The sequence below is a fragment of the Girardinichthys multiradiatus genome, chromosome 10 (assembly GCF_021462225.1).
Source record: "Girardinichthys multiradiatus isolate DD_20200921_A chromosome 10, DD_fGirMul_XY1, whole genome shotgun sequence".
Lineage (NCBI taxonomy): Eukaryota > Metazoa > Chordata > Actinopteri > Cyprinodontiformes > Goodeidae > Girardinichthys > Girardinichthys multiradiatus.
In genome coordinates this window covers 30,272,161-30,286,327 of record NC_061803.1, presented here as the reverse complement: position 1 = coordinate 30,286,327, position 14,167 = coordinate 30,272,161, and the positions used below count along the sequence as shown (strand labels likewise).

The 14,167-nt window shown below is 39.6% G+C and overlaps 1 protein-coding gene across 1 annotated transcript; it reads right to left on the bottom strand.

Moving 5' to 3' along the window:
• Nucleotides 1-2,887: 2,887 nt before the first annotated feature.
• eme1 (essential meiotic structure-specific endonuclease 1) lies at nt 2,888-13,160 on the bottom strand. The gene is made up of 9 exons (XM_047376083.1): nt 13,040-13,160; nt 11,730-12,394; nt 11,526-11,653; nt 11,343-11,432; nt 10,518-10,639; nt 9,303-9,438; nt 7,105-7,220; nt 6,817-7,006; nt 2,888-5,642 (listed from the first exon to the last, which is right to left on the bottom strand). Exons 1-9 carry the CDS (start codon nt 13,042-13,044, stop codon nt 5,466-5,468), a joined length of 1,629 nt encoding a protein of 542 aa, XP_047232039.1. The 5' UTR covers nt 13,045-13,160; the 3' UTR covers nt 2,888-5,465.
• Nucleotides 13,161-14,167: the final 1,007 nt, after the last annotated feature.

Below are 14,167 nucleotides of genomic sequence, written 5' to 3'. Positions count from 1 at the left end.
TATTTACATGCGTTTTTCTTTGAATACTAATTGTTTTTGTTGGATTTAATTATAAAATATTATCTGTTATAAAACTCACATTATATTTCTTATATTATATTATACATAATTATCTTTCTTTCTTTAGGCGCTTTACACATCATTTGTTCTATTAAAGCATTTATTTGTTAAATTGCTGCCATTTGGAAGGAATGCTCCATCTGCATATCATTAATTATTTTCCACTTTTCTATATTTATTTAAATAAATGCTTTTCACTATATCCAAACTCATTTGCAGATAAAACCTACCAAATTTTGTGGCTGTGTCCATGACTCTGGAAGTCAGTGATGGATATGCATGTTACTGTTTCCTATCAGCTCCATTTATTTCACTATACATCCCTTTGGTTAATGATTACAATGTCTCTTTAGCATTTACTTTTCTCATAGTAGTTGGCATAGAATTGAACTAATCATTTGATTTCTTAACCCTCCTATCTTTTTGTGAAAGGAAGTCTCTACTATCGCCACAGGGCTTTACCACCGATGTTTGTACTGAGTATGTCTACAAGATAGTTCTGTATCTTACAGTTTTTTTTAAGATCAATGGTAGACGAACACTTAAATAGAAATGACTCGTATCTGAAGCTGACAGATATTCATTGTAGTTGCTGTATAATGTATTCCTTTACATGGCGGTATGGCACTAATTAGTAATAAAGAGAAACATACTTTTTTTTATTTGATTATCTTTTTCACACCTTTTGTATACAGAACACACAGATAAACTGACCTCCTCTGCACCGACACAGAGATGCTATTCCCTTCTGATAGTTTGAAATTCTATCACACTTCATGGTGATACATTATTAATAGGACAGACAGCAGGGTTTGAAGGACCTGTTTAATCCTTGCTGACACCTCCTTCTTCTACCACACTCTAAAGCCAGCTAAGTCACCAGACATTAGACATTCCCACATGAAAACAAAACACCAGCTGACACGCCCTTCACTTTGAAATCCTATCTTACCAAATAGGATATCCTGAAACAACTTATCAATGCCATTTATCAAATTCTCCAGCACTCTTATCTCTGAATATTTATCTTTCTCCTGTCCTTTAGTTTACATGATGCATTTTCAGCCCGCCTGATCATTTATCTAGCCTCCAAAATCCTGTCACAGACTCATGTTTTTCTATCAACCACCATCTGACTCTGTTTTAAACCAAGAGTGGCTTTAGATGTGATGCATCTCTGCCCCCTAGTGGCCCAACCATGCCGGACTTTGTTTCTTAGAGGAAGTCACCTATTTTCACTTTTCATCGCATTGATTTAAAAGGTCAAAGTTTTATGAAGCTTTACTAAATGTTATCATTAAAGAGAATGCATTTACATTAAACGTTCATGCTGGATATCACACTCTTTTAATTAATATTTCCGCCAAGCGGTGTAAGGAATTAATTACTCTTCTGTTCAAAGCAGGAGTCCATCTCTTCCTTTCTATAACATTAAAAAAAGGCAGAGTCAGGAAAAACTATTTTACTGTGCCTGAGATATTTCTTCACACTTGTTTTTTTTTTTTTTTTACTTTTCCAGATATGATAAAAGGGAGCTTAAATCATAAGCAAAGAGATGCTTCAAATGAAACCCCCACTGGTCCAGGGAAAAATAGCTGCCATGAAGCTTTTGTTGTGTTTGTTTTTGGACTCGAATGCAGACTGCAGCATCTCCAGGAGGACTACTGCTACTCCTGCATGACTAGCCTGAAAGTAACACCAGCTTCAGGGCAATGATGCTGCAACTAATTACACATCCCAGCCACAGCATGTGGTAAAGAACACAGTCTTTTATCTGTGCTTCAAAAAAGGTAGGTATGGAGAGCCTCCCGAGTCCGTAATAAGTTATCAGTTACCTCAAACGAACCAGAGTAATTTAATCACTCGTATATTACACTATGCACTGTTGGGATTTTATGTATCCTAAGGGTCCATGTTTTTATGGACCTCGCTTTGTGCACTGGTGCACAGACATGTTGGAACAAGAAGGGGCCTTCCCAAAACTCCCACAAAATTGTCCAAAATGTGGTGCTAAGGTGTGGCATTAATTAGATCCTTACAACTTTCACCTAAAGACACAACTCCATTAAACACTCGTCTATTAGATTGCCATCGTTCACCACTCCAGAGAACTTGTCTTCACTGCTCTGGAAGATGTGGCAACATTCATAAAGCTCTCTACACGATTTTTATGAGCGAACCTGAAGGCCACATTAAGTTTCGAAGTCTGTAGCTATTGACTCTGCACAAAGTTTGTGACCTCAGATTCAACCAACTGTGGATTATTTTAAAACTTTATGAATTTTTGGGTTAACAAAAGGGGTAAAAGATCAAATCTAATGTGTTTTTGTACACTACATAGTTTTAGTTTTTAGTTTTAGATCTTCCTCTTTGGAGACATTGAGCAAATCTTACATTTCGTTAGCCTCATAGCATAATTGCCTAGGTCACATGACTTAGGCAATTATGCTATAATGCTAACAATTTGCTGTAAAGTGCCCTCAACTGACTTTTGCTTTAAACTGGCAAAAAATAAATAAAAAATTTTAAAAAACCACCAGACTCAACCTAACAAATCCTACTGTTTCTTGCATATTTTTGAAGCAGAACTAAATTACTTGCTGTAGAAATGCTGTAAAAGTCATGGCCACCAACCCACCAATACTCTTGCTTTGTTCTGCTATATGGAGCCAATTACTTAGAACTGTTGAACTTGACAGTTGTCCTTTCACAACAGAAAAACAGGTTTGGTATAAGTCGCAGAGTCCACACTAAGATCCAATTTCACCCCTTCCCCCTTCATTGTCAGTTACACAGAGCAGCAGGGTTTTGCAATAATTTGTTTATGTTGTGGGACAGCAAAGGGATGTGCTATCTGGACCTTGGAACGGAGATCCATCCTATCCGCCCCTTCATTCATTCGCCACTAATCCTTGCAGGTTCACATAGGGGCTGGCATTTCCAGCACTCATTGGGCGAATGTTGGGGTACACCCTGGACCAATCGCCAGTCCATCACATGGCAAAACAGAGGCCCACAAATATGCATGAACACACAATTTAGAAAGACCAGTTAACATAGCATGCATGCTTCTGGATTGTGAGAGGAAGCTGGAGTATTCAGAGAGAACTACACATTCATACGGACCAGGACCTTGTTGCTGCTGCAAGGCAACAGTGCTAACTGAACCATACCCTCTTCTCGTAGATCAGAATTTTAAAAGATTAGTGAGAGGTTCCTATAAATCTATTGCTTTGTTCAGTTTTTAAAAAATTCTCGTTTCGTTTCTATATCTTGCAAATAAATACTTAAAGAAAATCTATCTTTTAAAACATCTAACACATAATTATGATTATTATGACAACCTAAATGGTATTTGATTACATTTCTTAACACTGTCAGTGCCAATCTTGCACCCCTGTGCTGTGCATCATGGTCCATTCTTCAATATAGGCCACCTGAATCATAGGCTGCTGTGTACCAGTGTCTGCCTGCACACAGAGCCTGCTGCGTGAGGCATGTTGCTCATCTCTTTAAGCCCATTTAACAGCTCGTTACCCATCCGTGTCTCTTCCCCTCTTTTTTCTCTGTTCCAGGCTCGCATCACTACTTGGTCAGGTTCCATTTTTCTAATGCAGTGGAAATGAGCTGTGGGGCATTGCAAAACAAAGTGGAGCAGATCTGTGGCGGCATTTTACCCCTACACACCACAACACAAACAAGGATCGACGCACGCAGGTAGCAGGCACGGGGGGGGGGGGAGTGCATTGACACAGGCAGATCAATTGGACAGCATTTAAAAAACATGGGGAGGGGTGTGTTTCACTGCACACAGCATCTGATTAAATCAGAAAGGAGGGGAGCAACATCTTTATGACTGACAGAGACTGGATGGAACCTACACACTGAGGAGCTGCAAGACAGGACAGAAGAATCTAGAAAATGGATTGCTTTTGTTTCTTATGGTTTGCTGGTGTTTGTTAGCATTTCAGTCAAGGTAATGTCTAGACTTTGACTGGGCCGTTGCAACACCTTAAACCCTTTTCAGTGAAATATAAGATCTGCAGCTGTGATTGGGATGTTTGCCCTGTTGTGCAATTGTTTTATTCAAAGCTTTGGCAAGCAACCTTCTCCCATCTTGCTCAAATACATTATGAGGTGACATACGGTAAGTTGGGAAGCAGCTTAAATGCTCTACATTTAGATGTCTACAACATATGACAACACTTAGCATACTTAATTACTGTAGTAGCTGTACACCATCCAAGAGGATAAACATCTTATTGGCAAGCAGAAGTTTAATGCATGGCACCTAAAATATAATAGCTTATGCATCCAAGCAGTCTTTAGCGGTTGTTATTTTAAACACTCTAAAATTGGGATTACTATTTGATATATTGCACAGCTTTTATACATACACTCACTGATAAAGAAAACATAGGCACCCAAACAAACTACTCCAATTTGACCTAGTTTTGTACTGCAAACTAATGATGGGTAAAGAACTTGATTTGTATGGAGGTGGTACATTTAGAAGACCACCAGAGGGCATAAGTGTTAACAGGTCGTTGCTGTAGCATCCGACAGTCAGCGCTGTGAATGAAGGTCAGCGGATGTAGAGGACAGACCTCTTGTAGGCCCATTGGACAACGTTACCAGCAATTGATAGAGTTTGATGGGGGTTTACACTGTGGGTGGTCATGAGCCAGAGTGGTCCAGATTGACCACATCAAGAACATTGCATTGTTCGCCACGCACTGAAACTCCAAATTCTCCCTATTCCATCTGGACTCATGTCATCCCACACCCTGTATTAAAGATAAGGACAAGTATAAGCATGACTATTGGCTCACTGTAGTATGGCTGATGCCAGCTCTAGTTTTAATGGCATGCTTCTGTATCATGTTTGACAATTAATGTCAGTTTTGCAAAAGGGATGCTTATGATTGCCTCATCAAAGGGTCCATCGAGCCATTGCTGTGGAAGGACACACTGGCATTAACCCTGACATGACGGTGTGGGAAGCCATAGCATAGGAGTTCTGTCTCCAACACTTTGCTCATCAGTTTAATATTGATGGCTGTTACCACAGCTGTGGGCTGACCTGCCACCTGCAAAGCTGTTCTGCATAAGTCCAGATGCAAATACGTACCATATCTTTGAAAGACGCCAGAAAGTCATATGACCTTTCAACCTGTGCAGGTTCGCATCATTCCTACCTTTAATTGCAGATTAGATATTCTGCTAAAAAAAGAAGAAACTGTTTTGGGATGGAGCGGCATACGTTGTATAAAACTTGAATAAGTGATAACAAAATCTGAATGAATTGATTAAGTAGTCCACAATTACATGATCTCCAACTCTGATCTGGGCTACAATAGATCGAAGCTGAGGGTTATAGCAAAATTAGGAACAAAGTTTGGAAATCAAAGGCTGACATCAAGAGTCTGCTCAGGATCACAGGAATGCATCAGGAGGTAAAGACGTTTGGAAAGCTCCGGACCGACCCTTCGAGTTGTGGAGGTAATGCCTTCTCCTCTGCGGATCAGAAGGTCAGACAGAAGAGAGAGCTTCTCATTTTCGGTCCTGCACTGACTGTAAGCCTGTGAACACACAGGGAGACTATTAGCTTTCACAAAGAATGTCTTGGAGGTTACAGTTTCATAAAAGACCCATGGTCGACTTTACTTTTCAAAAGAAAAAAAAATTCCAGACGTGACACAAAACCATTTTTATTTTATATTTTATAGCTGAACATTCTGTAATTGTTAAACTAAAAAAAATCTTTTTTTTTTCCAGTCAGCTGAATGAAATGCCAAGTGAGCTATGGAATCATAAGCGATGAAACCTAATATTTCATTCATCACCAAGTCCCACTTTTATCCAATCATTCATAATCCATGACTGGACTAGAATCCTGTTTTTATCTGATAAGGCATTAATGACCTTAATACCTAAGGACCTCATTTGAACAATTTCCAAATGTAAGACTCATCTGACAGGAAATGGCCGACATTCTTTGCCACACTGCAGTTATATCGCTCTACCTTCTTGAAGGAGTTTTATAAATCTATTGTTTTTGCTGACGGCTCTCTCGTTTTTTGCCTAAGCAAGAATTCATTAAAGGTCAGCAAGAACTCTCTTTTTAATGCAGATCTAATTGCAGAATTAGACTTGTACGTGTATTTCTTTCATTTTCTTCCCCCTCCACTTGATCTGAAAAAAGGTCTACCAGTAATTTCAACAATATCATGAACTTTTGTTGAAGCATGTTTTACAAAGAAATAATGTTGGGCTATTTAATAAAATAATTATGTGTCATATTTATGTTTTTGTTATAGCTATCGACTACTAACAACTATTTTCAAGAACCCAACACAAAAATCCAAACTATACATTTATTCGAGCCAACTTGACACGTCATTTCAATAGATTCCTTCATTTTGTAAACTACTTATTCAGCTATGGTACTTAATGAGTAATTTTGGACAGAATGTTTTGGTTTGCTGGACAACATTTATATGTGTTAATATTTGAAACAAATAGCTTTGTGTGGAAAGACTTCATATCTGCATATTTGTCTTTTTGTGTCCCAAACTGTTAACACACAGGAATGATGCCCGCATTAAATCTTCCTAAATCGCATAAAACTGTTCAACTCTTTTCGTTATAAAAGAAAAGAGGAAGATTTAAACATTATTTGCGATGGCTGCATCTCCAAGCAGTTGCAAAGACGGAATCTGTGCCAGTTGCAATGCTTGCAATGTGAATGCATACCTTCTTGAGCAGCTGAGGGGAAGGATAAGCTGCCAAGATGGCAGCAGCCACGTCTGGGCTCACTCTGTTGAACTGCTGAATCTGTCTCTTCCACACCTGCAGCAGGCCCTTCCCAGCTTTGTCCACCCGCTGGCCCCCCGCCCACTCGCTCTCCAGGTAGAAGGAGAAGGCAGTCTGCTCTCGCTCTCTCCTGAAAACAACCAAGAGTGTGGGAAGTGACCGTTTGATCTGGCAGAGGCGGCGCTCAGCCGAGCTGTGATAAGGGGGAAAAGAGCTCAGGATACTCACTTGAAAGGGGCCTCTGCCACTGCTTTGGTCGTCATGGTGATGTGGTCTGAGAACTCCTTCCAGGTAGATAACAAGTGGACGGAGACGCCGGTGTGAAGCTGGAGGTGGACCATAGCCTGATGGGATTTAGCATGCGGATCAGTGAAGACAGAAAAAATCCTATTTCTTTTCTCCTAAACACTCCAGAGCCACTCATGAGATTACATTTCTTGCAGCCAGACGTCATTTTATCTGAACATTGATGTGAGAACTCTTTATAAACAACCTAATTTGAGAAGCCTGTAAATAATAAAAGTAGATTTTATGTTGTGCCCCCCATTTATATTTCTCTGACAAGAGCTCTATAAGCTGTTGACACTGAATTCACATTTTTATGACACATTTCACTGTATATATCTGCTTTATTAACGGTACTGGAGTTAAAATATCACATATTTTATTATCATAGATTCCACAAAATTAGTAAATCAAAAAAACTAGTAAACTAGTTGGAGTATAAAAAATAAATAAAACTCAAAGAATTCTAATGACAGGAAAATTGATCTTTTCACAAGTTCTTGCTATAAATCATTCATGAGAAAGCCAATCAGAAGTCTTTTTATACCTCTTCTGGATCTTCACTAGTGCTAAACGAAAGTTACTTTTCTGTGACATCATCTCTTCATTTATTTTTCATAATGCGTCCACTGGCCATCGGGGAATTAAATTTCACTGCTCTGAGCGCCCCCAAGTGGTCAGACAATAATTAGCTGAATTATACAGAAAACAGAACAGGTGCCTTTAGTTGAAGAATCTGCCTGGCCCTGGTTCCCACTGTGTTGCATAGGATTGTCAAAAAGAAGGGTACTACGTCATGGCCCAACGAGCTAGGTGATGTCAAAAACTGAAGCACTACTTTCAAAACAAGGAAAAAACGCAGCGCTTGCAAACTTTGTCGTATTGAATCCTACAGTTTGCTGGGTCCACAATATAAGATTTTCCAGATATTTTAGACAAAATCTTTTTAAACCGAAATCCTGTTGTAAGATAATTGGAAAATAAATTTCGTTAATAAATAAAAATTGGCAGTCTATGGATGTTTAGTGTGACAGGCTCATCAAAAGCTGTGGTGGCTGCGTTGAGGACTGAGGCCTTCATATATGGGTCGCGGGTTCTAACACTACGCCACACTCTGCACCCCCATATTATCTTCAGCACGTATCCCTGTCAGATGTCCGTGATGATTCTGCTGCAACAAGAAATCCTGATTAAGTATTCGTGCATTTTTAGTTCATACATTGTGACACTAATGTTATTAAATAATAGTGAGCAAACAGGCCCAGTGTGACTTTCTGGAACTGAGAAAGGAATTCTTTTAGGTTACTTGGATGGTAACTTGGATCACAAAAAGCAGGCAACCTGCTGAGAGATGTTTTAACAGTGGTGTTGCTAATTTAACCTTGAGCCAATCAGACTGTGGTGTTTACTGAGACTGATTTAACACGTTTTTAATTATTTTCCTCACCCCAGCCAGAGAACGTGATTATCTAATCACCATCAGATGAGTGCCTTCATTTTGTGAACCCCCTGAAGATCCAAACATTGATTAAATTCAATGAGCTACATGGTGTGGAACACTTTCTACTGTTGCGTTACATTAATAAATTAAAACATCCCAATGGTGAGAAAGTATTTAGTATTTAAAATGCAGAAATCACTAAAGTTAAAACTTGGAAAAAAAGAAAGGTAAGGGAGAAGTCTGCCTATATTAAGAAACACTGGTTTTGAATTTAAAAAGTAATACAATCAATTTCCTTATGAAAACTTTATTAAATTTCAAAAACAAACTGCATCATTTTCAGGGCGCAAATGTTTTCATATAAGTGTTTTTTTGCAAAACGTTTAGCATCAGTGACGAAGATGTAAAAATGATTTCAATCGCTGGGATGGAGGTTTGTTTCTCAACAACAGACGTTCCTCACATAAAATAAATAACTGTATGACGCAAATGCAACGCAGGCACTACTCGGAAAAACTTCAAACAACCCAACTTCAAAAGGGAAACAAAAAAAAAACTCTTTACTGACGTTATCATAATATTAATGGATTATTTAATAGAGTTTCAGGGCTAGTTTTATTTTCACAGCGAACCAAATAACAATATATACATCCTCGTGATTTACTGTCTTCCATACGGTTGAAGCAGCTGACCAACCTACCTCCTCCACGTCAACTCTGGACACCTCCGGCAGCTTCTCAGTGAGACCAATCCTCCGTTTTTTCTTCTCTTTTCCTCCTGTCTCTTCCGCAGCCACAGCTTCCCTCAACCTCTTCTGGCTATCAGACTTTTGCGCTCTGGGAACATCAAGGTTAGCTTTACTTTTCTGACTGGCAGGATACCTTAAACAGCCAGCGGTCTGTAAATGATTCATAGCAACTCTGATGTTACCCAGAATCAACAGAGTAGTCACAAACAGAGATGCACCAATCGTCTTTTTGCCAGCCGGTACCAATTTCTGTTTTTTTTTCTTTGTTTTTTTTTAAAGGTAGCTGCTGATTCTGCTTTTCTTTCTCTAAGTATCCTGGAACATAGGAACTCATTTGTCTTTGTTTTCGCTTCACAGTTACATCAAGGAATTACAATATGATCCTGATGTATTTAGTGAAGCATCAGCCTCTATGATTTGTCTGACTGTTTTCTCTAAAGTCAAAACAAAGTTCATTAACAACCAGCTACTCATTGATGCATTTACAGACCAAAAAAAAAAGTGGATGTTTTTCAGGCCAATGACATTTTTAACCTGTAAAAGGTTTCCCCAGTTTGTAACAATGAAAATAAAGAAACATTTTTGACTCGTAAGAAATCTCATTTCAGTGTAGGATAATCTGGTCCAGGTAAAGCCTGAGTAAATATTTTAGAAGAATGGAGTTTAGATACCAAAGTTTTTAAGAAGTAGTGAAATAGCTCTTTACAGATTGCTAAGTCAAAGCTATGAATCGGACGGTTAACTTTTGCAGTGTTAGGAAAACCTCAGCTTAATCTAAGTGATGCTAACAAATAAAACCACAATTTTAAACAAGGTTCATCCCCACTAAGGTTAATACTGACCCTATAACCCTAGGCACAAAACTCGCAGGAAATTGTGTTGTTTTTTTTTTTTTTCACACGGCAAAAATGTATTTGTCTTTTGTTGCTTTTCTAAGTACCCATTTGCTTGACTCCTCCACGAAAACCTCTCTCCAGTTCTCCAATGCGGGATCACTCTAAATGCTATCTGCTCCTTTTGGTTTATAGAAAAATGGCTGAAATGGAAATTGCTGGCCTGGTGTGTAAAAACACTCCACTGAGCTCAGATGAATAAAAAGAATTTGTTACGGTCACATATCTCACTTAATAACACTCCTTTCTCAGGCTACGCATTAAGCCTTCTCACCTGAAATAGTTCTCCAGCTCGATGACCGCCAGGCTCAGGTTTTTGTTGGGGTGACGCCTCTGCTGTCCCTGGACCCACGTTGTGAGGGTGGGACTGCAGTCTGACCTGCTGTGCCTCTCCTCCTGGATTAGACAGGCAAAGAAAGATATTTGTTTCAGAACACGCTTCTCCAAACAGGAACAGGCAGACAAAGAAAGACTGAATCCAGGATTATCTAGACTTTCTGCTCTTACTGACCTGGAAAATACTACAAAATGTATACTGATTCATACTTGTTGTCATAACTACGAAAGAACCCTGAAGTTGATCGAGTTGTCTGAGGAACAGGAGCCCATTTCCACAGTTACTGATGACATGGGCCTGCATGTGTGGTAAAGGAGCAGAGTTCCTGGACATTTCCCATGCCAAAAATGTTTTTGCTAACTCAAACTTCCACACCTCTCGTTCCTTTTTAGTTCATTTTTAAGAGCGGGCAGGTGGCAGGGCAGACGGACGGATATGATAGAAAGGGGAATAAATTCTATGAAAACTGATTATTTTTTCCAAAATTGCTTTTCCATACTCATCCAAAATATTTTTCATAGTTTTCATAGTGAATCAAGTTCTGCTGGAGTTTTCTCCTAGTTAAAAGGGAGTTGTTCTTCTTCACTGTTTTACTTAAAAAGGTTAACTGTATTTTTGCACAAACAATCAGCGGATTTTTGTCAATTCCCATAATTATCATGAATAATTTCCATCTTAGAATATTTCTGAAATTCTCCTGCACTGCAAGTTTCTGGACAGCTTTTGGAAATTTTCCAACCCTATGCAGGATTCCCAACTCACTTGGATATAGTTGTGAATCAGGGTGATGAAGTCCTCCACCGTCATCTGCATCACCACATGGTGCTCTGGAACACAGGCTGCATCATTCAGCTGGAACAGTGGGAGCAGTTTGAGCTGGGACTGTGTTGGGTTTTATTACAAACACAACTGCTTCCTGTTCATAGCATACGAGTCGTTTTGAACCTGTGCACTTGGAGTCCTCCTCGCCCAGGTGACACTGCGTGGGAGTGGCTGTTTCTCTATGGCGCAGCTACAGCCCAGAGCCTGCACGGAAGACAGCAGAGTCCCGCCTCCTTCCAGCTGCAACAGACCTGCAAAACAAAACCAACTTTACTGACCTGCATTCTAATAAATCTGTTTTAGCTTGTGAGATATTCCTTCTTTCACCTGGATCAACAGCTACCACCATATGCTTGATGCACTCCTCTGGCCTCAGGGCCTTGGTGGCCTCAGCCAGAGCTTTCCTTTCTGCTTTCTGCCTCTCTTGTTCCTGCTTGAGCACCTCTTTGTCCTGCTGCTGTCTCTCTCTGGCCTGCCTCCTACTCAGCGCCTCCTCCCTAGGGGCTCGGACCTCCTCCGCCGTCCGTTTTGTGGCGGTCTTCCTGGTAGGAGAGGTGGATGCAGAGAGAGAGCTCAGAAGGAGGTCACCCAATTCCTCTGGGGTCGTTCTTCTCTCCTGACGCAAGGTGAGGAGATGCTCTGAGTCCGAAGAGCCTTTCTGACAGCAGGCCTGTGAGCCAGCTACATTAGATATATTTCTTTCAGTGAGGTCAGCAATGGCCGGTCTGAGTTTCAGTCTCTGCGCCAGAGGGACGTATGGAACATCATCTTCAGAATCACTGCTTATCATCATTACATCAGCTGATGCAGCATGACCCAGAACTGAGGAGGAGACGACAGCAGGTTTAGCATGAAAGTAGTTCAGGTCCAGTTTCTTTGGGCTTTTCTGGGAGGCTACATTGGTGCTTGGACGAGGCTTGAGGAAATCAAACACAGGCAGCTCCTCATCTGAGTCACTGTTGCTCCCCAGATCCTCACGTCTAGGTGAATCACTACATATGATGAGACAAAGCAGAAACTGTCAGGATCATCAGTGAGGAAGGTGTTTTTCCCCTCTGATTTTAACCCTCACCAGACTTCTTATAAACATCAGAGAAGTTACGGTTTGCCTGATGAAAAAGTTTGATTGGATCCCCTGACAAACAAACAGCTTATACAACCAACATGTTCTGAAGGTGCTGGTAAACTCGGCAACAACGGGAACCCGATTTTGGTGTCAGACAGGGTTCTGCTAACAGCCACCTCAGACTGCTCTGGTGTTGGAAGATAAGGAGGAACCATTACACAAGTCTCTTGGTGTGACGTTATCTGTTGTTGCAGAAATAATTGGATTTCTAACTTCCAACTACATATTCCAGCACCCACAAAGAGCTCGCAATAAAGAAAGAAATTACTTCTTAAATTGAGTTTGGCGCAGCATTAATAATTCCTAAGAAAGACAAGCGATAGATAACACAGGGAAGCCAAGTTCAATTTACACGACAAAAAGGCAGCTAGCGTCACACAGAGGTGTCTGTGCTGCTGCCAGCTTCTAAAACATGATGCATTCAGTGGCTGAGATGGAGGATTTCACTGCACACTGGCTGCTGGAACAAACGTCTAACAACAAATTACAACTTGTTTTTGTAGCTACATACATCATTGTGAGCTAAGTGCCGCGATGTTTGATTTCCCCGGGTTTCGTTGCATTCACGGACAATCGGACTATAGAGCTTAATCTCTGTTGATGAGAATTACGGCTCTTTCTTTAGATTCGAATCATTTGACTCAGGTTGGCTAAAAGAGTCGAGTCTTTCAGTTCTCTAACGGCTCTTCGCTTAATACAGCTTTTACGATTTCTGAACAAATACGTGAATATGGTCAAATATAATCATTCATTGTCCACTAAATATTGTACAGCAAAACGAGACAGCAACTCTCTGGGATCTATAAAATGTTACTGAGAAAAATCCTAAAATATACTATAGGAAACACAGTTTCAAGTCCAGTATGTAAAAGCAGTTCAGCATTTTAACAGTTTTGCTTGCTTTTAATGTTGTACAACCGTCTTTTGTATGGGACCCATTCAAAGAGTTAATGGAGAGGAGTCTGTGGTAATGTTCAAAGCTCTTTTCCTGCAGCAGCTCTGAAACCGATCCTGGTAAGAGGTCAGTGACCCTCTCAGCTCCCACAGCTTTGTAGAAAGTTGTGTGGAGGCTGGTTTGGAATGATGTTGGCAATCATGATATGTGGCAAAATAATCCTGGAGTGTAATTATATGATTGCACTATACAGCAAACGTTTTATAAAGCTAGACAATGGCAACACAGTATGTAGATAAAATGCTTAAATCGATAGCAGAAACAAAATTAAGTAGGATTAAATTCAAATGTAAAAATTTGAATAGTGTCTATAGAATGAAATATAAAACAATTTCCATACTAAACGTAGCAGTCCACTTGACAACAGAATAAGAAGTAGAGGAACTGACAGCAGAATTTAAACAGTTATTATTTCAATGATTTATTGAAAGTTTGTCAAAAATAATATATAATGTTCATGTCGAAGATAATTTGCTGATTAATGAACAGAATGTGCAGATGTGAAGTGCTGAGAATGCATCAACAGTTACACTACTGTTAATAATTAGAATTAATAATGTGCACATGCACACAAAGAATAGAAAAAAAGTAACAATAATAATTTTATGTAATAATTGTATGCAAATAAAATTATACCAATTGGTATAATATTTTTTTAAAAATATTTTGTTTTTGTTTTTTTTT

Coding starts and splice junctions, on each gene's coding strand:
- eme1 (XM_047376083.1), bottom strand. Junction 11,654..11,729: donor GGTGGTAGCTGTTGATCCAG/GTGAAAGAAGGA, acceptor TTTGTTTTGCAG/GTCTGTTGCAGCTGGAAGGA. Junction 7,221..9,302: donor CCAGAGTTGACGTGGAGGAG/GTAGGTTGGTCA, acceptor AAATCCCATCAG/GCTATGGTCCACCTCCAGCT.